The following is a 22,555-nucleotide window of genomic DNA, read 5'->3' as shown; positions in this document are numbered from 1 at the left end:
GCAATTGGAATATCAGGGCATTCTTTATTAAGCCATGCATAGGTCGCCGCTTCACATCGAATTTTTTCATCCCCGTTGTCCGGCCCTGCAACCTTGTATGGGAGAGTAAAACGTATGAGTAGCCGACTACATTCCCGACCCGACCTTTGAATGGACGCTGGAACAGAGAGATTGAAGCTACCATTTAGCCATTCTGAGCGGTTGGAGATGTGTGCTTCGCATGCGACAGAAGACAGGCAGAGATGACGAGCAATAATTGCTTTGATCAGAGGGGATCTTTAGCCCAATGTGGTCTCTGAAGACGGCTGCTTTTGTCACATAGGTCAACTCCTGCAAAAAATTTATAGTCTCTTCCTTTCTTGCCTCAGAGTAAGTGAATTGCCTTCCGAGAAGGCTCCTTGTCATTGGCATGGCTGACTGTTGATTTTCAAACCAACCCAACCAGAGGTTCCACCATTCCATCCATCTGACGCTAGTCTGCGTCAAGGCGTCCAAAATCCTTAACTACTTGAATTCAGGGAACATCTTTTCAGATTTTGAATTATGATGACTAGCTGAACCATCCAATCAATTCAGTAATCAATTAGTGGCGGGAACGCTGGATGTATCGGTTACTTTTCGATAGAATACCATTTGTATCCCCATATCCTGGCTTGTCCATGATGGTTAACTACTCTTTCAAGAAATTTATGAGAATGGATATCCCCAACACCCTCCAATAGAATCCACCTTTCAGAACTCGCTCTATACTCTAGGTCATGAATCTTCCATATTAGCATTTATATCAGTTACATAAATGGTTTGTTTGGGCAGATAACCAGCGGGCAGCGGGTGATTTCTACAGGATAAGCAACTGTCCTTGTATGGCTGAATGAATGATCACATTGTTCTTATTTTTATTTTTAATTTTAATTTTCTTTTTGTAGCTCCAAAGGTTGCGGGTTAGTTTCATAGCAATAATGAGATTGAATTGTCAGAACTATCATAATCATATCATATATTAAGGATAATTACTTGTTTCTCGGAGACAAAAGATACGGGTTGATATTTTTGATGTACCTGATGCGATGTGCGTGAAAAAATCCAACCAAAAGCGGAAAAGCGTGCCAAGACATCGCTTAGCTCAGCCCACACTCGTTAATTGGGACAAAATAATCAAACCTCAACTCTGATTTTTGTCGACAGGACGGACAGACGGACAACCTCTCACCACCTCGTCAAACTAACCACAACAGGGTCAAGATGTGAGTTGCTTCCTGGGTGGCTGCCGTTGCGATGACAATTGAATCTACCAAGACGCAGAATGCTGATGTTTTTTCTTTCTGAATTACAGGAGTCACCGGAAATTCGAAGCGCCTCGGCACGGTTCGTGGGAATTCCATCCGTCCCTCTCTCATCTCGCTGGAATTTGGGAACAGTTGAAACGCAATGTGTGCGATTTTTACTGATATGCGACTTTTATAGGCTCTCTTGCCTTCCTTCCCAGGAAGCGCAGTGCCAGACACCGGGGAAAGGTCAAGAGGTTAGTCAATTTGTTGAAATTCTGGGTACGGAAGTTGTCAGCGAGGAATGGAACACTGAGAAAAATTTTGCCCAACCAAAAAACAGCTTCCCCAAGGATGACCCCAAGAAGCCAGTCCACCTTACCGCCGCCATGGGCTACAAGGCCGGAATGACCACCACCGTCCGTGATCTCGATCGTCCCGGTGCCAAGATGCACAAGAAGGAGATTGTCGAAGCTGTCACCATTGTTGAGACTCCTCCGGTAAGACTGAAGTTGCTTGTTTTATCGATTGGCGTTCGGTAGGGAATTTAACGAATCTAACACCTGTCTTTTCGTCCGCGTTTCTAGATGATTGCTGTTGGTGTTGTTGGATACATTGAGACTCCCCGTGGCCTCCGATCCCTCACAACTGTCTGGGCCGAGCACTTGAGCGACGAGGTCAAGAGACGGTTCTACAAGAACTGGTACAAGAGCAAGAAGAAGGCGTTCACCAAATACGCCAAGAACCACTCCGAGAACAGCGGTGCCTCCATCTCCCGCGAACTCGAGCGAATCAAGAAATACTGCACCGTCGTCCGTGTCCTCGCCCACACCCAGATCCGCAAGACTCCGCTCAAGCAGAAGAAGGCCCACCTCATGGAGGTCCAGGTTAACGGCGGTAGCGTTGCTGACAAGGTTGATTTCGCCCACGGCTTGTTCGAGAAGCCCATCGAGATTGACAGCGTGTTCGAGAAGGATGAGATGATTGATGTCATTGCCGTTACCAAGGGTCACGGATTCAACGGTGTCACTAGCAGATGGGGAACCAAAAAGCTTCCTCGCAAGACGCACAAGGGTCTGCGAAAGGTCGCTTGTATTGGTGCCTGGCATCCGTCCCACGTCCAATGGACTGTTGCTCGTGCTGGTCAAGACGGTTATCACCACAGAACCTCCTGCAACCACAAGATCTACCGCATCGGCAAGGGCTCTGATGAAGGTAACGCCTCGACTGAATTCGACGTCTCGAAGAAGCAGATCACACCGTAAGTTTATGACTTTCCCTCCCACATATCACTCCATACCAAGAAAAAACAAAAGCAAATACTAATAATACCCTCTGTCTAGAATGGGCGGCTTTGTCCGATACGGCGAGGTCAAGAACGACTACGTAATGATCAAGGGCTCCGTCCCCGGTGTCAAGAAGCGGGTTCTCACTCTCAGAAAGACGCTGTACCCACAAGTCAGCCGCAAGGCGTTGGAGAAGGTCGAGCTGAAATGGATCGACACCTCGTCCAAGTTCGGACACGGAGTATTCCAGACCCCAGCAGAGAAGCGGGCCTTCATGGGCACCCTCAAGAAGGATCTCGTTACTGCTGCATGAATTTCTTAATAAAAAAAAAATCAAAATATTAAAATATTCTGGTTGTTACGTTTATGCTGGCCTAGCTTTTCTGTCAGACCTTTTAGCTTTCCCCTAGTTTCTCCTCTTTATCATTTTTCTTGTCTCGATCGGTCGGTGTAGTGTGGGTGCAAATGCATATTTCTGTTTCTTATTGATCCAATCAATACTTGTTATGGTCTCCATTTCCCTTGCAATTTAGCCCTTGTGCGCTACGCCTGAACGGAACGATAAAAAGAGGAAGCTCTCATGGACAATGTATACATGTAAGTGACGATAGAAAAGGCTGGTAAGGGCTGAGATGAAGGCGGACGAAGTTTACAATAATAATAAAACATCACTGTAACCCCCGTTCAAAAAGAACGACTAGTTTTCGTGTTATGTACCGATCTGCCTCTCATGGCCATCGTAACAGATGCCAGTACTCCGTACCGTGGAACTATTTATATTGTACACACCCAACCCACCCAGCCAATGCTGACGACGTCCATATCATTTCTTGACACAATAATAGCACAATGCACTACGAGTTGTTTCTCAACTGAGCATGTCTAGTCAAATAAGAACATCATTAGTTTAAGTCTCCTTTTGCGATCGTTGCATGTCCTTGGCATTTAGTTATTGCGTCATAGCCTAGTATCGTCGTCCCTCTCGATGCTTCAAGCCAGCCGCCGCCTTTCAGCACCCAAATAAAAACCGAATAAATGAACATTTCCCCTCTTTTACGTGGAAGAACACTTCAAAAATTCAAAAGGAACCTACACCTAAGCAATTGGACCGGTGCCTCTGATGGTTGGCCTCATGCCAATAGTCCCGTCGACCCATGCAACGTGAACAACACAGAAATATCCTGCCATGAAGCTCGACCAAGCAGTGATAGACCTCCTCAGTCTAGACACAGCAAATACCATAGTAAGCCGCGCTGGGGGTGGCTGCAGCAGCGCGTCTGCTGCTAAAATAACTACAAAACTCGCGGATGGAACTGAAAAACGCTTCTTCATGAAGACCGCAACGGGAGAGGAGGGGAAGGTAATGGTGCAAGGTAGTAACTAATAAACCCCCCCTCCCGGGCATTCCATATACTATACTTACAGTACAATTGAAATCATTCCTTATTTCTCCTTTTAACTCCCCCCCCACGAGAAGCCACCCATACAAAAGCATAAGAAAATCACACATAACTAAGCCCAAAAATAACAGGTGAAGACGCCTCCTTAAAAGCCATCCACGCCGTCGTACCGACTCTCTGCCCCCAATCATTCGGCTGGGGAGCCTTCTCCTCCCCTTCATCACCGCCAACTTATTTCCTAGTCGTCGAATTCCTCGACCCATCCTCACCCCGCAACGGCAGCCCAGACACATCCCACCATCAACAAGAACCTCGCAAATCCCTCGCAGAGAAGCTAGCACAGCTACACACAACCCCAGCTCCCGTGCCCGACGGCTACTCCGCGCCTCAATTCGGCTTCCCCGTCCCAACCTGCTGCGGCGACACGGCACAGGATAACTCCTACAGATCCTCCTGGGCCTCCTTTTACGCCGAGAACCGGCTCCGCTTCATCCTACAGCGTGCCGAGGCGGGGAACGATTTGGGCGGCCAACGTGATGGCGAGTTACGGCGGTTGGTGGAGCGGACGATAGCGCAGGTTGTACCGCGGCTATTGGGGGATGAGCATCTGAATAAGGGGCGCGGGGTGACGCCGGTGGTTGTGCATGGGGATCTTTGGTCTGGGAATGCGGGGCGAGGGAGTCTGGGGGGAAGAAAGGTTGAGGAGGTGATATTTGACCCGTCGGCGTTTTATGGGCATAGCGAGTATGAGCTGGGAATTATGAGGATGTTTGGAGGGTTTGGGGGTCGGTTTTTGGAGGAGTATCATGAGCTGTGTCCAAAGACGGAGCCGGTGGAGGAGTATAAAGATCGGGTTGCTTTGTATGAATTGTAAGTTGTTTTTACTTTTTTTTATTTTTTTTTTTATTTTACCTTCCCTTTCTACTTGGAATCTCTATGGGATAACTAGATAGAGTTGACTTTGGAGGGAATTGACTGATTGTTTTGGCTGCGCAGGTATCATCAGCTCAATCATTATGCGCTATTTGGGGGCTCGTACCGATCCGGGGCAATGCGGATTATGGAGGAGCTGCTACAGAAATATGGATCTTGAGAAATCCACTAGCTAGCTTGGATTGTCAATTAGACAATTTTTGGAAGATTTTTCTACTGCAATTACTTTGTGCTTGAACACTTGTAATTCTGTTCTATTTTTCAGGACTGAATCAACCGTTGGAATGATCGCGCGATGACCTCATAGCGCTGTGGAATCACATGACCTGTCTTTCGTTCAAGCAAAGAGTAAATAAACAGCATCCAGTTAGTATCCATTGACTCTATAAACATTGAAAAGGGTGCTCTAAAAGGCACTGAAGGAAGAAAGGAATGAGGAACCAACTTCCGAGATCCTTAAGAATAAAACCCCGCTTCATCCACCACTGCATCAGTATAAAACAGGGACCAACGCCGCGCAGGCAATTCCCCGCGCCATCCTCACAGCAGCTTCACCTCCACCACGTCATTGGACTCTGCCGTCACATTTCCCTCTCCTCACCCATATACCGCAACCACAGCCCACCGGCCAATCCCCCTTCCTCACCTCTTCCATCGTCGTCACCATCATCATCATCATCATCATCAGAAACAAAAAGCACAATAATGTCCTCCGACGACGCCTACGCCGCCTTCCTGGACAAGGCAAACGAAGACCCCTGCAAAGATACCCCAGCAACAAATCAGCAACAGGAAGGTTTTGTACAGACAAAAACTACAGATGCGGCTGCGGCCGTCCCCACCGTCCTCCGCGACGTGGAGATGTACTATACCTCCGACACAGACGAGGTCTTCGAGCCTGTTGCGCTGGACTGTAGCGGGGCGGCGCAGGGTCGGTGGCCGAGTGCTGGTATGTTTTTGGTTCTTCTCTCTTCCGGCTTCTTCGTTTGTATAATATATATATATATATATATGCATTTTTTACGATATATGACATATGTAAATCTAAACTAACCGCCCCGAAAAACAGACGAATTCAAATCCCTCATCCTCCCCAGCTCCTCCGCGGCAGAAACAGCAGACATGCAAATAACAATCCTAACCCCTTCATCCTTCGATCCGAAAAACCAATACGCTACGGTCCTGCATGCGGTGAAGATGGCGGCGGGGGGGGGCGGGAACGAGCAGGATATGGAAAGGGTGGAGGTGAAGGTGTATCGGGTGCAGATGGGTCGGACGAGAGTGGAGTATTGGGTTGTTGGACTGGATAGGAGTGGGAATGGGGGAAGGATTGTGGGGTTGAGGGCAAAGGCGGTTGAGAGTTAGAGAATTCGGGAGGGCTAGAGATAATGGGTTGGATCAGATTTGGATTGAAGGGTTTGTAAAATTATATAGTAACTAACTAAATCCCTGTATGATTGAAATATCTATTTAGCGAAGGGAAATAATGCTAGTTATGATTACGGATATGGGATATTAATTAGTACAGTACTACTTCGAGGGTAATTGGGAATGTTTCCCCTTATCCTGATTTCAGTATGATATTCCATTCCAGTGTATCCTGTAGTATCTTATCGAACCTACTAAATAATCCAGGGAGGAAAAATCACAATATACTGAAAACTGGCTGATGGTCAATAGATTCTAGCCCGCACAATGACTTATACCCCCGCAATGCGTGTTATGGGGCAGGTTCAGTCCAACAAATATTTATCTGTAGAACCAACAACTTTTGGCCCCGTTACTCTCGCTCCGCTCATCTTCCCTAGTTGGCAATTCTCTTCCCTTTCCAGCCGCCCCTACTCGCTCCCACGGTATCCTCCCTCTCTCTAGCCTGAAGGAAACCATAATATTGTTGAGCTTCTCGGTCAAGCTATGGAAGTAGATCTAGCGCTTGCCAGGAATAAGGGGTACCGTACCGTCTGTCAGTCGAAATGAGCATCCCCCTTCTTAGCACACATAAGCATGGCTGATCGTGTTTGCGATGCTTTGGCGTGACTGGCACCATCACTGACTGCTTGTTGGGGGCTTGTGCACCCGCTTGTGCAAAACTTTCCAAAATGTCCCTTTAGAAAATCTCGATGGTGATAGAGAAGCTCGATGGTTTGTTACCCTCTCGTTGGTCTCCTTTTAATTCTCTGGCTTCAGTGGTCCGTCGATCTTCGACCATCGGCATTCTCATAAATATGCGAGGTGGTCAGATACCATGACCTATGAGGCGCTGTTGGAATTCACATTTAGAAGCTGTGATAGTGGCCTGTTCAGCACGAAATTGTAAGCCCGTCCAACAAAATAGGGAACCAATGAGAATTGACCAGTTTACAGCGTAAGTTCTCGACAAAAGTTTCGATAGACGTCATCATCATGGACTGACTGACTCTCTTAGAGTTGCCTAAATTCCATTATCGCGGGGGAGAGGCGCGATTACCTAATCCTCCCCTCCCTCTTTTTGCGGGTATGTAATGTATGTACTGTACAATACATACATTACAGTACTATGGTTGCGACCTCTGTCTGCAGTATGTATGGTATGGTTGATAGGAAAATGTGAAGGATCCATGGCGCGGATGGAGTACTCTGAACACCAAACAGTGGGATCGTTAACTTTATATATCTGAGTGCGGTGTGGCAGACAGCGGATGGGATGTTAGGGCTACCTCCATGAAATAATAGCGAAGAAACCGCCGGCTTCCGCGTCATTGATCGAGTTTGACATATTCGGTCTTTATTGGCAACATAACATGCTCCACGCTCCACGCCTGAAACATCCTGTTTGGGGGAGGACGAGGGGGAGGTGATATTTATTTTACGCTGGCTTTGGTGGAGCAAGATCGCAGGAAGTTTTTCATTCTTGCTAATGTGGCAGTTAATTAACATTTTTTTACTGTTGGAAACCAGACCCCTGATCTCCGTGGGTTGAACCTTGCTGATGTCACTGTCTCAGAAATTGGCGCATTGTTTTGTAGGCGGATACATAAAGCTTGGATGGAAGAAGTCATAAGTCATGGAAGGGTGTGTCTCGCTTCTCTCTATGCGCGCCTAAAACCAGGTTTTGTTCCCAGGTTTTACTTTATTTTTCTTATATAGTTACCTATTTATTCAATTGATGCAGCAGCACATGAACATGTACATACATCATACATACATATATATGTATATATATATATATAGGGAGAGTACAATTATTACAATATTACTACTGCTAATACACGCATACTGCTGAGTAGAAGCTGCGACGGGAGCATACGTCAGCTGTCATTTATAGTTATCCCGCCGTTTTCTTTCTTTCTTTCTTTCTTTCTTTTGTCTGTCTGTCTGTCTGGTCTGGTCTGGGCCAATCCTGGCTCAACGGCGCTGCTCTGTCCACTCTCGTTCTTCGGACCACGCAGACTGCATTGTATCACCCTGATCCCGCCCCTGCATCCCAGCCGTAACAGCCGTCGAATCAAGAGGAGAGAGTACTTTTTAAAAAGAGCCCAGAGAGTGATCACTGATCAGCCACCTGATTAGCTTCTCACTGGTCTCCGGCACTACTGCAAACTCCCGCTGGTTTCGCGGCACTTGTCAAGGCCGATTAGCCTCCTGCAACGAGCACTCCTCCACACCCAAATCATCGTCAGGTTCACAACTGCTGGGGACTCCGTCTGCGGGAGCGTGAATTGAGGCACGGCACGCATACTGGATCAGCCTGGCTGTTGTCAATTGATCAATCGAGCCAATCCATCCTCTGCCTTGCCTTGCCTTGCCTATCGACGCAGCCTACTAGAAAACGGGCAAGAATTCTGCTGGTATTCACTCAATTGGTAGGACAGCTGCAAGGTACGCCTTTCATCTCTTTTCGTTTTATCTGATGTCCCCTTCTCTCCGTTTATGATTAGTCTTCTTTGTGACTCGTTTCTCCATTCTTGTTTGATCTTCCTTCGTGGGATCGTGGCTTGCAGAGGGCTTCGTTTCACACACACACAAAAACACTCTCTTCGAGTCCCTTTGCCCCGTTACTTAACCCCCATACTAGCCCCTTCCCTTCACCTGGCTCCCAGCGTAACCCTCTGTGCCATTTGATCATTATTCCTACTCTTAATTTTTTCCTTCTAACAGCCTTCTAGTCTAGAAAAACTGAGATATCGTTCTCTTGCCGCTCGTTTTATCTGCACGTGCCGTCCCCGTCTGTCGTTACAGATCGCCTGCTCGGCACGTTGTATCTTTTCGTCGTCTCCCCGGCTACTCACGACAAGCATCGCATTTCACATTGCGCGACTGGAGAACTTTTCTGGTCATATTCCTAGCCATTCTTAGGTCTAATTATGGACCTGGTGGAGTCAAAAAAATAATCAATCGGTTCACCCTCGATTTCTCCCTCTTCTAGGACATGGTCTTTCCGGAATATTTGGTCGTGTTGGGTTTCTCCTCTTCAGATATTTCCCGGTGCTTTTTCCATTCCTTTTTAGCCCCTGTCAGGTAACAAAATTCATCGAGTAGCGGAAGGGGGACACGGTTGCCCTATTGCAGGAGTCTTTCCTCAATCCCGTCCGATTGGGAAGGGACGAAAAATAGTACGCAAAAGTGACCCACTAATCGACTTTTACCTCGACCAAAGATCTTAGCACCATGCGACCAAAACAAATTGGTAAAGCTCCTCCTACCGAGCTGACGCCCACATTCGAAGTAACCTCTAGCCAGCCGGACCCTTTCTTAACTCCAAATGCCTCTTCTTCCTCCCTGATTTCCCCTCTGCAGCCTCCTTATTCCCCAGCCTATCGACCGGTCTCTTCGCATGGCACTGACTCCTCAGAATACCTGGCACTCCCCAATCCCCCGCAGCGGCAGCGCGACGAGAGGCATGGCTCAGCTGAATATTCGAACTTACCGTCACGAGTAACAAGTTGGAGCTCGGAGGGAGGTGTCGTTCGAGAGGGCACCGGGTATGCTTTCAATCCAATGTGGGAAAGTCGGAGTCACTCCCGAATAGCCTCAGACGACGACCCCGTAACGACTCAGACTGTCGTGGAGAAATATGCCATTTTTCCAAATGAAAATCTGCTGATGTTTCCCGAGGATGTAGAGAAGGATGACTATTTGCATAATCCGGACCCAAACGATGAAGATAGAGACTGCACTGTTTGTACTCGGAGAGGTGCCGCTAATGTGCTGGGGCTCGCAGCTGTGGTCTTGGGGAGCTTGTCGCTTCTCATTATTTATCCCATATTGTACGAATGCCCTTTTCCTGAACACAACGTTATCCAAAATATGTTGAAAGAAAAAAGAAGGACAGAAAGAAGGGGAAAAGAAACAAAAAGGAAAGGATGATGGATTTACTTACACACTTTTTTAAATAGGACGCTTATGGAGAGGTCGCGCCCCAATACATCCGTTTGTGCTGGCAATCCGCTGTGTTTGGATGTCGGCCCTATTCCCCATCTTCAAAACATTCGAACATCCCTTATAGACCCGGATACGCCGGAGTCCGCTAAATCAAAGATATCTGCGGATGGGAAAAAGTGGAAGTTGGTGGTAAGAAGCTCTAATCCCTGACTAAGTGGCTTGGTTGGTGTGCCAAGACTAGCTGACATTCATTCGCGACTACTAGTTCTCGGATGAATTCAACAAGGACGGACGAACGTTCTATGATGGGGACGACCCTTTTTTTCAAGCCGTTGATATTTGGTATGGAGTGACGCAGGACCTAGAGGTAAGTGAATAGTCTTATCAATAAATATAAGTTTTGTACTTAACTCTATTTCTAGTGGTACGACCCAGACGCTGTTACCACCAAGAACGGGAAGCTCGAGATCCGCTTCGATGCCTTCAAAAACCACGGACTAGATTATCGGTCCGGCATGGTCCAATCTTGGAATAAACTGTGTTTCACCGGTGGGCGTTTGGAGGCGAGCATATCACTTCCTGGAAGGGGTGATACATCTGGGTTCTGGCCTGGGTTCTGGTCCATGGGCAACCTCGGCCGGCCAGGATATGCTGCCACGACGGAAGGGATGTGGCCGTATAGCTATGCCGATGTATGTGATGCGGGTATCACGCCCAACCAGAGCTCGACGGATGGGATTAGTTTCCTGCCTGGTATGCGCCTCCCCGCCTGCACGTGCAACGGCGAAGATCACCCGACCCCGGGTAAATCACGAAGCGCCCCTGAAATCGATGTTATTGAAGCAAATGTGCATGCCTTGGATCCGGACACCCCGTCCAATGTGGGAGATGTATCGCAGAGTGTTCAGGTTGCGCCGTTTGATGTGTGGTATATGCCTAACTTTGGTATATAGGCCCTTCTATATTCCTCTGATTCTTTCATTTACTCTTCTCTAACTAGCCACAACAAATTCTTAGAGTTCTACGAACTTTATGACCCCAGAATAACCACTATAAACAGCTATCGAGGCAGTCCATACCAACAAGCAGTCTCAGGCGTAACAAACTTAAACAATGACTGGTACGATGGCAAAGCCTACCAAGTCTACGCCTATGAATACAAACCCGGACCCAAGGGTGAAATAAACTGGTTCGTCGGCGCGGATAAGACCTGGAAAGTGGACGCGCGCGCCCTGGGGCCCAACGGTAACGTCGGCCAGCGCATCATCCCGACCGAGCCCATGTCGATCATCATGAACTTGGGCATGTCGAATACATTCGCGTACGTGAACCTGACTGGGTTGACGAAGTTAATGCCGGCTACAATGCGGTTTGATTACGTGAGGATTTATCAAGATCCGGATGCAGTGAGTGTTACGTGCGACCCGCCCGGGTGGGAGACAACGGAGTATATTAAGGATCATCTGAATGCTTATGAAAATCCGAATCTGACGAGGTGGTATGTTCGTGTTTGGAAAAATATTCTCTCTCTCTCTCTCCTTTTTTTTTTTTTTTTTTTTTTTTTTTTTTTCTCCCTTCAACTTCCCCCTTTTTCTTTTAGAGAGCTGTTGTTGCTGACTGCTAACTTGTTTGGTGGTTTAATAGGGATGACACGGGCAACGCATGGCCGAAGAACTCGTTCATGCACGGATGTTGATGAAAGTTTTGCTATAATGTTACGTTATACCGACACGCTATACCGACACGACACGATAGGACCCAAGAAGATAAAAATGACCTAAACTAACATTTTCGATGAAGAAACGGACGGAAGTTGTAATTATTATACCCCTCGGTTGTTTATCTTCTTTTTTTTAAGCTCTTGGACCTTGTCTTGGAGGATGTTTCTTGTACTCTTCTTTTTTTCTCTGTGTATATTTACCTTTTTTTTGTTAGCTTTCTTGTATATTTTAGGGAGTGCGAACACATACACACTGTATATGTATGTACGTTAGTGACACGCGTCGGCGTCAGATTGACATATTAAGTCATTCCTGTGTACTATCATTAGCAGCTTGGGAGGGTTTTTCATTTTGTCTTCTGCTTTTTTTTTAATTTCATTTTCCATTTTTTCATCTGCTGAAAATGTAATTTTAAATAACGACGATTAACATGTCTGTTTAGTAACTATGCTTAGTTACGATAAATCTTTGCAGTCGGGAGCCGCACTAGACCCAATACAACCTAGCGTTTCTACCCCACACAACAACCGCCGCAAATAATAATAAATGATGACATCGCCGGCGCTTTGGAGCTCTTACACAATTCCCCTTCCCATGACAGTGCTCATTCTTACCACACACGCATACCACGTTTCCCCATTCCCCTTTCGTTATTTCTCGTTGGAATTAAAAAAAAAAAAAGAAAAAAAAAAAAAAAGAGCAAAGCCGATGCGAGTTCGAGCTTGCCCCGCGCGCTCTTAAGCTACATTTTTACTAATTAGCCTCTTTCCAAAGGGAGTGGAGTTGGACGGGGGACGAAGCTTAGGGGAAAGGTCTTTCTTTGCATTGGAGTATTTTGATTGTGCGGGTCGTGTAGTCGGTTTGATTATTTGTTAATTCCCAGCAACTGTCTTCACTCAACCAACGCAGGTTTGGTTGATTCCAACCGTCGTTCCGTCCTCGTTTCCGCGCGACGCGCTATACTCCTTACCCCCCGGGCCTTTTTTTCCTTTGCTTTGGAATTAATAAGGAAAAGAGAGATACTCAATCCCACTCAAAACCCTCCCGGGGAAAAAAAAAAAAAAAAACCATGAACGACAACCCCGCCATCCACCTCCCCGCAAACCTAAGCCCCCACGCCCGCCAAATGCTCGTCAACGCATACGACCGCGTCCTCGAAGCGCGCGCCCTCCTCTTAGCTGCATCGGATATCGACGAGCATACGGAGGCGCATATCCGATTAGCCCACGCGCAGGAGCGTGAACAGCAGATTAGGACACAGGTTCTTGGTGGTGCTGGTGGTGCTGGTGGAGGTGGCGGCGGGAGTGGGAGCGTGCAGGGGACCGGGAGTAGGAGTAGGAGCAGGAGAAGTGATGATTCAGATGTTGTAAATGCGGAGGAGGAGGCGGAGGAGATGGAGACGGAGGAGCGGTTGGGTGAGTGTCAATTACATATAACCACTTATCTTCCTGTAGTTATACAAGTCAATTCTGCTAAACTAACTAACAAAATCTTATTTTTTTATAAATAAAATCGTAGACTATAGGGGCAATCATACACCCACCAAAAACGCGCAATCGCAGAACCTTTTCGGCTCTGCAGACTTACCCATCCATCCTCCACTGGTCGGCCATATGCGTCTCAAGTCCTACATGCGCGAACGTCGCCATGCTGCTCTCAGCGTGTTGACAGACCAGGAGCTGTTATTGAACCATGCCGTGGCCAATTATGAGGTTCGTATTGTTCTATCTTGCCCATTTGCGGGTTTACATACTTGGCTGGATACGATGGGATTTACAAATATTCTTATGGAACTATCTCTACAATACGTTATGTTATTGGTGCAATATGCAACAACATAAAAATCTTGCTATGCTAACCTTGGAACCTTGTGCCGTCCGTTTTTAAACCGAAAAGACAATCCCCGAAACCCGCCGCCGCTTCCAACACCATTACATAGGCCTCAGCATGCCACAAAACTACGTACACGCCTTCGCCCTGCAGGAGAAAATCCTAGGACCTAAAAAGACGTCGTCTACATCTCAGGCTGCCGCTAGTAAAGCCAAGGGCAAGGGAAAAGCAGGCACATCCACAGATCCTACGCATACTCAATTCCCCCTTCCAGCTGCAACCATGACGACAGGCTCAACCTATCCTTTACCAATCGAATCACGCCTGCCCGTAGTTGACATTCTGGAAGTCGATGGCGGATGGCGGAATCAAGGCGCTGGGGATGAGGGGTATGGGTCGGTCGCTTTGCCTGGATCCGTCACTGCGTCTCCATCGGCTGCTGTGGCTGCTGTGGCTGCTGTGGGTGGTAGCGATGGTGGTAGGAGGGGGAGTAGGAGGGCAAGGGGCAGGGGCGGTGCAGGTGCCGCTGGTAATAGTGGTAGTGGACAGGGGCAGGGGAGGAGGAGGAGTGCGAGGCATTCGGCGGGCGCGGTTGGATAAGGTTGGGTGAAGGTGAAAGTGCGGTTGGTTAAGTCAGGCTTAGGTCTTTCGTTTCAAGTCTTTTTATATTTTTTTTTAGTTTGTCTTAGGCAGCGGGGGACGACGTCACGGCGTAATGGATTGTGTGGGGTAAGATGCTTTTATCATGTCTATCATTTGAATGAGATCTGGTTGCGGAGTTCAGGAGCCTTCTGACCCTTTTATTTTTTCTCATTTCCTTTTGTTTTCTTCTTCTTTATTCTTCTTCCTTTCGCTGCTGGTTCGCATGGGGATGTATGTAACTAATAGGTATGTACATAATAACTTCCAGGATATATGGAAATAATGTTGACAAAAATGCCACAGCTTTTCGCGAGGGTGAAAACTCTGATCTGATTTCCTACCTCGGGGAGATTTTTGCACCAAGCTAAATAGCTAAATATACTGAATACCAACGAGGGAAAGCAAAGGAAAAAAAACGGGGTACGGATACTCGAAAGAATTCAAATTCAGCACAGAAACGAATGGGACAACCTGCATGCATGCGTGCAAACTACCGATCCGCCCTTTTATTAGCAGGTTTGGTTCTGGAATATCGAGCTCGATTGGAAGGGAGTTCGATATGGTAGCTAGGAAAAACCATCGGTTCGGAACAGCTGGTGATTGTCCATTTCCATTTAGTTCATTTTGAGTCGATTTTTCGATTGGCTTCGCTGACGACGGAAGGGCAATCGATGGCACACCGCTTTTTGAGCCGATATCCCGTCAAGATGGATATGTTGACAGTAACTAAAATTCACCGAGCAATTGCGAGTTAAGTTGCCGGAAACAATTCAGCTGGTCGTCGGTCACAAGGTCTACGGGGTATGGGGTAGGAGGTAAGCGTCCGGGTTTAACTATACCATCCGGAGGAAAACATTGCTATGCTCCTCAGGAGATTTAAAGCACAATCTCAGGCCGCGCATCAGACTTCATTGATCCCAGCTTAGTCCCTTATGGGAAACAGGCTAACATTCATGCGTAAGATCCAATATCTATATCTTCATCGCCTCAACGATTCCATCACCACCCTCATCGATCGGGTCGCACAACTTAACCACCGTAAGCCCAGCCTTCTCCAACAGTTCACGTCACTGCTGTGCCGTGCGCTCCATGCCGGAGTTGAAAGCCATCATTGTCATATCTAATTGTGCCTGGAACTGCGATGCCTCTTGTTCCCGGCACAACCATCTCATGTATAAGGAGCTTCGAGTAGCCTGGTGTCACTGCCGCTGTGGCATTTTCAAGAATCTCGAGGCAGTAAGAATCTGACCAGTCGTGGAGGATGTGGTGATAGAAGTAGACCCTTGCACCTATACGGTGTGAGCAGAATATATCTCACTTCCTTCCCCCTCCTCGATTCTCAACGGAGAAAAGGAGAGAAACATGTGAATGAAATAATAGAGGAGGAAGAAAGTTTGGGGAAGTAAATAGATGAGATGAGAACCTTCTTATTATACCTGTTACAGGCTGTTTGGTTCAAAAATTATATATGTAACCTTCTCAATCACCTCCTCCAAGTCTCCTGTGTCAGGACCTTTCCTACACCCACATCCACAATTAGGGCCCTGTCTGTAGCTGCGCCGTTCAGAATCTGGCTCTGCTCTGCCAATCAACCCAGTACTTCCGCGCACCCATTGTGTTGGTCATGAACATATTGAAGTCTCTGAGCAAGGATGGAGAAGAAACAATTCATTCGAAAGTGGTCTGTTTCAAGAAATAGTGAAAAAAGGGGGCGGGACTTTGAACTAAAAAATAGAATTAATAATTACTCACATCATTCGATGGCCAGCTGTAATTTCTTCTTCGGTCGTCATGGCTTCTGTGACCCGTGTCGCTTTCCATGTTCTTGAATCGACTTCTTCAACTAAATGCACTGCTGCTGCCAGAGGACGTAGAATAGCTCCAGATAGCTCCACCAACCTGGCCGATGTGACATGCCCTTCTTGAATGATGTGCTTAAATAGCTTCAAATCCACAGCAATTCGCGCTGACGGCAATCATGGGTTTTGAAATAGTGAGCAAAACTCCAATGAAGATGGTGCAGCTGGGTTATGATACTCCTGAATTCCTTACTCTCTCTTCATGTAAATATCTCAGAACTCAAATACTTACTCCGTACAGAGTAGAAGGCACTTAAAGAATTAATCTCTCGGACGCTCTATTTTATTTTAATCCGGCTTTCTTCACTCCATTGAGGGTTATGCATGCTTATTTTTATTTTTATTTATTTTATTTTACATTTTTTATCACCACATAACTCCAAAACAAGGTATATCAAATCGCCTTCTTAAATCCAAAGCCAACCTTCCATATCCTACTCGCAGCCATGCTAATAAACGAAGCCATAAGCAACGCGCCACACCACACAATAAGCCCAACCCAGCCGCCTCTGCCGCCCAGAATAGCCCCTGCAATGGGGTTACTCACGAGGACACCGCATCCCACAACGGCCAAGGACATCCCCAGCCGGGCACCAATCTTGCTCTCGTCTGCTGAGAGGTTCACTACGCCGGCGGCCGGTAAGCCCATGAAGGCGCCAGCGGAAAACCCGTAGATAATGTAGTAGGTGACCAGCCCAGACGAGTTCCTTATGACAATGAGGCAAAATGCCAATATCGCGCCGGTACAAGCGACGATGGTTTGCACATTGATCAATCCCATTTTTTCAGCGTAGTAGCCAGGGATTAGGCGGCCTGGTAAAGAGCTGGAGTTGATGAAGACGAGGAGGTAGGGTTGGAGGGCCGCTCAGACGCTGCTTTCTTGGTGGGCGTAGAGCTCGATGTAGTAGAATATGATGTAGAAGCCCATGAAGCCGAAGATGAGGCCGATGTTCAGCAGGATGTAGGGCACGTCTTTGAATGCGGTTCGGTCTACCAGGGTATGTTTTGTCATGGGGCTGGCTCAGGATTTCATTAGGATCAAGGGGAGGAGTTGGGTCGCCAGTACGATATACCCAAGAACTCGGGTTGCCCACGCGAAGCCTATCCGCGGTTGGAGACGTGTGAAAATAATCAGATATATTACGCCACCTATGATGTCGAAGGTTAGGGGAAAAAATGAGATGGTTTTTCTTTTTTTTAGTGACGTTCCCTAGATACATACCGAGAGCACCACCAGCCGACGACGCACCCATCGCAAGTGTAGTACTAGTATGAAAGTACTGTGAGACAATAGTCGGAGTAGGTACATAGAGGTAACCAAACCCTAGACCCATGGTAATAGCCTGAGCGAGAAACACCTGCCAGTACTCATTGCAGAGGCTTGTCATGAAAATCCCGAGAACGGTGAGCAACGATCCAATTCCGAGCAGCGATCTTAGATAGCCTGCGTCGACGATCGGACCCACGATCATGGAGATGATGAACATGAGAAACGCCTGCGTCCAGCCAATCCATGATATGTCCGAAGAAGACCTTGTAGCCAGCAAGTCAAGTTCATAGAAGGCTTGAAAGACGCCGTAGGCGTTCATGAGTCCCCTAATAAGTAAAACAGATCAGTTTCTTTTTCTTTTTCTTTTGTATTTTGTAAGCCGTATTGGTAAAACATTCGGATGACGTCCAACTTCTCCCCCCCTTCCTTCTCCGTACGGGATGGAAAGTGCAAATGTGCGCGCAAGCTTTGTTTTTACCATGTATTCAGATTCAAGCAAAAAGCCCCTAGAACTTCCATCCATGTGAACCAGTCTTCTGCTGGGGGAGAGGGTGAGGAGCCTTCGACAATGTTGTTTATATGTCCTTGCGGTTGAGCGCCATCTTCCCTTCCAGAGCTGTTGTCAACTTCCACAGGTGCAAGCCGTGATTTCTCATCCGTAGTAATCACTTGCTCCATGGACACAGACACAGCGATATATCTATCATGGCAACTGGTGAGCAGTTTTTCGTTCGTAGAATAATCGTAGAGTGTTCTCTTCGCGCATGCTCGCTGTGTCGCTGTGGAACGCTGACAGCTTAAGATTTGGGAGAGGTAGACTTTGTATGTCAGCTCGCCGCCCGCTGTTTCCCCTAGCTTGGGCAAGGCATATGTGGGCATACTCCGGCCGGTTAAAATGTTTAATCACCGTAGGAAATCTCCGCCCATGTCCGAGATGTCAGATGGCCTGTGCCAGGATCTGGCTGGCAGAGGTTGGTTCGAATCCGTTCCTGTAAGGTTAGCTAGTTGCTTACCCCCTCCTCCCGGCGGGCAGCCATATATATACCATCATCCCCAGGGGCCCGGCAGTAGGAAAATGCACAGCAGAGTACGGAGTACTAAGCACTAGACACTCGAGTGGCGACGGTTGCACTTGCACCAACTTTATCGTCCCTGGAATGATGCCCACGGCCACTTTCATAGTTAACCGGGGATGCAAGTTATCGGCGCCGTCAGACGATCTTCAATTGATTGGGGGGCAGTAGGTAGAGGAAGAGTACGTAGAGCCATCTCCCAATGAATCATGTTCAACTAAACATGAAAGAGTGTTGATTCCTAGATAGCACGACGGCTCTGTTTTCTTGTCGTCCGCTCTCATCTTTTCTCTATCAAATGGCGTGCTCTTCCCGGGACCATAACCGTCCGCAACGAGAAGTTTTGCCGGGGTAGAGTATATACTGTGCGTATATTGTTGGTTAAAGAACTATCAAGCAGTTGACTGACTGTTGATTGTCGAGGAGCCCCTAAACTAAATAATAGGCAAGTTTTGCTAGTTGACTAACCCGACCCTGACCGTTAATCTTTGACTCCTTGATTGATTGTTTATAAGTGTAAAGACATTTTCCACTAGTTATTTGTTTTATCTATTTATTTCATTCATTTATTTCATTTGTACGTACGTACGTACTTATTTTACATCGGACCTTTTCACGAACTATAACTATCAATCTCCTCCCCCCCCGCATCTTTTCTATACATATAGAGATATGGATATAGATACATATATATACATAAAAGTTATGCACGCAAAATTTGCAAATCCAATTTTTATTTACCTCAATGCAACGCGCATGCAAGCATTGTGCATGTCAACAACTCCCTTTTGTCCCTTTCTTTCTTCCAACTTTTTGACATTGATGAATGAATGAATGAATGAATGAGTGAGTGAGTGAGTTAAAAGTTGTCCCGGCCTTGTTTGTTTTGTTCTTCAGAGTTTTCTGATATATTCAGAGATTCCCAGGATTTATTTCTCCCAAGGGCATTTAGGGAGAAGGGCCATCCGATGTAAAGAATCTCCAAATATATCCATTCTGCCGAATTTATCTTTCACGTGTATTTCTTCGTAGATAGGGCTGAACTCATGCCTGTAACGGTCGTGGTAGATTCTTGACGATTCAGTGGCTAGGGTTGTACCCTTTGCCCGCATTGAGAGGACAACGGTGGAGGTCGAGAAGTAGGTATCGGTGTGAGTGTGTGTCGCGAGGCGAGTGAGAAACAAAAGGCGTCTTGAGTATAGCAAGTAGTATTTGCGGAGTATGTATGTATCGTATCCACTCGAAAATTTTATATTCCGCCGGGAGAACGAGCTGGCTGCGTGGGCGTAGGAGGCTGTGGAAGGGGGAGATGAGGAGGACGGAAAATCAGGGCCTGAGAGGGATTTTATCCGTTTCTGGCTCTCAAGTCCCCATGCTATATACAGCCCTACTTCGAAATGAAAGATGCAGAGCGATGTTCCCAAATCACCAGATATGTGGCACAGGGGAGAGCAGAGGAGCAGAAGAGGAGCTGCGGGGCTGGAAATGGGAGGGAAGCGCGATTTCCATCACATGGGAGCATTCACCTAGCACATTCCCACACAATCCCCAAACAAACTCAAACGGTACTCATCCCTATAGGCCCTTCCCTCCCTTCCGCCCCACTAACCAAACTAACTGCGTCGCCCACCTGCTTACGCTCCGAGACCTCCCGACCACCGCTGCTATGACCCCCGCGCGAATCTCGCTGGTGGGCACGTGCACGTCGGATAGCTTCGATGTTCATAGGTGTCAATCCTTGGGATACCACTCGCGAGCGGGTTGATGATGATGATGATAATGATAATGGTGATGGCGATGTATCATGCAGCAACGGGTAGAAGTGTCGCGAGGAGCTCACGAGCGGCTGGCCATCCCTCATCACCGGTAATTGTCACTGGAGCGGTTCGGAGCTGGAGGAGAGGCGGTTGAGGTGAAGGTAGACGTCGGTGCCGTAGCTGTAAATTTTGGTTAGTTAATTAGTTGTTTATAATCACTGGGGATTGATTGTAGGCAAGGGGTTGATGGTTGAAACTCACCCCTCCATACTAATCAGCTTCAAATCCCCGCCGAAATACCTCGCATAAAGCCTGCTAATAGGCAACCCATACCCAAACCCAGCCATCGGCGCTTTGAAATCACTCTTATTGAAATCTGGGTCCAGATTCGGTGTCTGATCAACGGTCGTGTACATATACGTCCACACAAGCGGGATGGACGAGCGCGGAATCCCACCACCCTCATCCGAGACTTTAATGGTAATATCCTCCCGCCCCTCCGCAACTATCACTTTCGTAACGGGGAACGCCTCCTTCTCCGCCCCATGCGTCTCCACCACGGCCCGCAGCGAGTTCTTCAATGTCTCAAAGAGCATGTGCGATAGGTGGCCGGGGACGTACATGAAATTCAGATCCGGCTTGCAGATCAGCTGCACCTTGGGCGCATCGAAGAGGCCGTAGTGGTCTTCACAGACGAAGCGGGCATTCTCGATGGCCTCCTCGGCCAGTTCGCGTACGTTGGTTTTTGTACATATTATGCCGACGTAGTTGGGGTGGTGGACGTGTGTTTGGTCGGTGAGGGCGACATGTTGGCCGATGAGCATGCGGATGCCGATGCGGGACATGTAGAAACGATCGAGGAAGGATTGGATGTTCGAATCGATTTGCATGCGTTGGCGTTTGCGCTTGTATTCCAGGATCCCCTGTGCGACCGTCGTTACGACGGCGTCGTGCCGCCGTTTGATGTGTTGGAGGGTCTTGGAGAACTTGTTGTTGTATTCATTCAGCTCCGGAGGCCACTCTTGGCCATCGTCGGCGGATACGAAGTATCTTCTGTTTCCGGCCACTGTCCTTCTCCCGTTCCCATTGCCGATGGTGGTGGCTCCATTAGTATTGGAGAGCGAGCCGTTTGCTCTTAGGATTGAGGTTGTCGAAGATCGATATCGGTCGTCGCGTATGCTTGGATTGCGGGTAGCTTCCTCGAGGACTCTTACTTCTCGGCCATTGGGTTTGCTAGGGCGAAGGAGGCGAGCTCTGACTTCTTGTGAGAGAGTTGGGCGGGGAAGAGTGATGATTTCCTAAAATTCCGGTGCAATGAGTCAGAAATATCAAAAAAAGTATAAAATATGAATAGAGAGACAACCAAAAAAAAAAAAAGGATGAAAAAACAAAATAGTAAGAAGCGCATACCTCGAACGACTGCGCATACCAATCGCGGACTTTCTGTATGGACGGCATTTCGTTCAATCCATCTGGCAGATCGTCCAGCTCCTGGACGCGGTGTGCAAGGCGAATGGGGAGCTCTTCGGACAAGAACTGGGAGGCACGGAAGAGAGTTCCTGAGTCACAACGACGAAGGCCGGCAGATAGAAAACAAGTTAGTAAATGTTAGAATTATATAGATATAGGACCTCGCTGTATAGGGAGGGAAGGAAAAGAAGTTCACAAACCCGTTGACGGCCTGTCGCCGAACTGGACCATCTGCCTGAGGGAGACACCGGTTGCGGGAAACGAGGCATAGTGACGGATGGTGTCCATCAGCTTCTCTGAAGCCCTCCACATGATGCCAATTGGGGTCTGCAGGCACCGTGGGGAATGAGTTCAGAATGCCTCGAGGGGAGGAGGGAGAAGGGAGGAGGAGAGGGGGCGGAGAGGATGGGAGAGGGGGAGGGGGGGGGGGGGGGAAGGAGGGAAGGAGAGGGGAGGGAGCGATGAAAGCAGAAAAATCCTTGTCGAGATTCCCAAGTATAAGACGATTTTGATGACGGATTGCAGATAGATCGCTACGCCGGGAGGCTCTACAAAAGAAACCACGCACAGTGCGAGGGAGGAAGAGTCCCGCGGTTCCGTGATACTTTGGTGTGTAATATGTGAAGAGTACATTACTTCCTTGCCCCTTTCGTTCTGTCGTGGGGTGCTTGGAGGTCAGTGTTCGCCG

The 22,555-nt window shown here is 47.8% G+C and overlaps 9 protein-coding genes across 10 annotated transcripts; 5 read left to right on the top strand and 4 right to left on the bottom strand.

Annotated features, from left to right (window-relative positions):
• Nucleotides 1-1,275: 1,275 nt before the first annotated feature.
• BDBG_05695 (60S ribosomal protein L3) lies at nucleotides 1,276-2,864 on the top strand (the record flags this gene model as incomplete). The annotated part of the gene is made up of 5 exons (XM_031722270.1): nucleotides 1,276-1,311; nucleotides 1,334-1,365; nucleotides 1,465-1,765; nucleotides 1,853-2,526; nucleotides 2,609-2,864. 5 exons carry the CDS (start codon nucleotides 1,276-1,278, stop codon nucleotides 2,862-2,864), a joined length of 1,299 nt encoding a protein of 432 aa, XP_031579113.1.
• Nucleotides 2,865-3,737: 873 nt separating this feature from the next.
• Nucleotides 3,738-5,044, top strand: BDBG_05694 (fructosamine-3-kinase; the record flags this gene model as incomplete). The annotated part of the gene is made up of 3 exons (XM_031722269.1): nucleotides 3,738-3,927; nucleotides 4,083-4,821; nucleotides 4,948-5,044. 3 exons carry the CDS (start codon nucleotides 3,738-3,740, stop codon nucleotides 5,042-5,044), a joined length of 1,026 nt encoding a protein of 341 aa, XP_031579112.1.
• Nucleotides 5,045-5,589: 545 nt separating this feature from the next.
• On the top strand, nucleotides 5,590-6,249 carry BDBG_05693 (uncharacterized protein; the record flags this gene model as incomplete). The annotated part of the gene is made up of 2 exons (XM_002624139.2): nucleotides 5,590-5,833; nucleotides 5,954-6,249. 2 exons carry the CDS (start codon nucleotides 5,590-5,592, stop codon nucleotides 6,247-6,249), a joined length of 540 nt encoding a protein of 179 aa, XP_002624185.1.
• A 1,133-nt stretch (nucleotides 6,250-7,382) lies between these two features.
• On the top strand, nucleotides 7,383-12,464 carry BDBG_05692 (beta-1,6 glucan synthetase). Its single transcript, XM_031722268.1, has 7 exons — nucleotides 7,383-8,742; nucleotides 9,030-10,130; nucleotides 10,260-10,434; nucleotides 10,511-10,612; nucleotides 10,668-11,190; nucleotides 11,263-11,743; nucleotides 11,890-12,464. The coding sequence occupies exons 2-7, from the start codon at nucleotides 9,532-9,534 to the stop codon at nucleotides 11,939-11,941; spliced, it is 1,932 nt and encodes a 643-aa protein (XP_031579111.1). The 5' UTR covers nucleotides 7,383-8,742; nucleotides 9,030-9,531; the 3' UTR covers nucleotides 11,942-12,464.
• Nucleotides 12,465-12,529: 65 nt separating this feature from the next.
• BDBG_05691 lies at nucleotides 12,530-16,206 on the top strand. 2 transcript variants are annotated; one of them, XM_002624137.2, is made up of 5 exons: nucleotides 12,635-13,381; nucleotides 13,485-13,678; nucleotides 13,863-14,684; nucleotides 14,742-15,253; nucleotides 15,401-16,206. In XM_002624137.2, exons 1-3 carry the CDS (start codon nucleotides 13,036-13,038, stop codon nucleotides 14,394-14,396), a joined length of 1,074 nt encoding a protein of 357 aa, XP_002624183.1. In that variant the 5' UTR covers nucleotides 12,635-13,035; the 3' UTR covers nucleotides 14,397-14,684; nucleotides 14,742-15,253; nucleotides 15,401-16,206. The 2 variants fall into 2 exon arrangements, with proteins under 2 accessions (XP_031579110.1, XP_002624183.1); XM_031722267.1 differs by having other exon boundaries at nucleotides 12,530-13,381; nucleotides 13,863-15,253.
• BDBG_05690 (uncharacterized protein) lies at nucleotides 15,434-16,052 on the bottom strand (the record flags this gene model as incomplete). The annotated part of the gene is made up of 2 exons (XM_031722266.1): nucleotides 15,434-15,727; nucleotides 16,049-16,052. 2 exons carry the CDS (start codon nucleotides 16,050-16,052, stop codon nucleotides 15,501-15,503), a joined length of 231 nt encoding a protein of 76 aa, XP_031579109.1. The 3' UTR covers nucleotides 15,434-15,500.
• A 485-nt stretch (nucleotides 16,207-16,691) lies between the features above and the next one.
• Nucleotides 16,692-17,078, bottom strand: BDBG_17297 (uncharacterized protein; the record flags this gene model as incomplete). Its single annotated transcript, XM_031725051.1, has 1 exon — nucleotides 16,692-17,078. The coding sequence occupies one exon, from the start codon at nucleotides 17,076-17,078 to the stop codon at nucleotides 16,692-16,694; it is 387 nt and encodes a 128-aa protein (XP_031579108.1).
• Nucleotides 17,079-17,162: 84 nt separating this feature from the next.
• Nucleotides 17,163-18,446, bottom strand: BDBG_17296 (uncharacterized protein; the record flags this gene model as incomplete). Its single annotated transcript, XM_031725050.1, has 4 exons — nucleotides 17,163-17,313; nucleotides 17,371-17,446; nucleotides 17,520-17,893; nucleotides 18,046-18,446. The coding sequence occupies 4 exons, from the start codon at nucleotides 18,444-18,446 to the stop codon at nucleotides 17,163-17,165; spliced, it is 1,002 nt and encodes a 333-aa protein (XP_031579107.1).
• A 638-nt stretch (nucleotides 18,447-19,084) lies between these two features.
• BDBG_05688 (pyruvate dehydrogenase kinase) lies at nucleotides 19,085-22,323 on the bottom strand. Its single transcript, XM_002624134.2, has 4 exons — nucleotides 22,068-22,323; nucleotides 21,808-21,956; nucleotides 20,659-21,695; nucleotides 19,085-20,577 (listed from the first exon to the last, which is right to left on the bottom strand). The coding sequence occupies exons 1-4, from the start codon at nucleotides 22,177-22,179 to the stop codon at nucleotides 20,514-20,516; spliced, it is 1,362 nt and encodes a 453-aa protein (XP_002624180.1). The 5' UTR covers nucleotides 22,180-22,323; the 3' UTR covers nucleotides 19,085-20,513.
• Nucleotides 22,324-22,555: the final 232 nt, after the last annotated feature.

Source organism: Blastomyces gilchristii (assembly GCF_000003855.2).
Source record: "Blastomyces gilchristii SLH14081 genomic scaffold supercont1.11, whole genome shotgun sequence".
In the NCBI taxonomy this organism is placed as follows: Eukaryota; Fungi; Ascomycota; class Eurotiomycetes; order Onygenales; family Ajellomycetaceae; genus Blastomyces; species Blastomyces gilchristii.
This window is presented reverse-complemented; position numbering and strand designations above follow the sequence as displayed.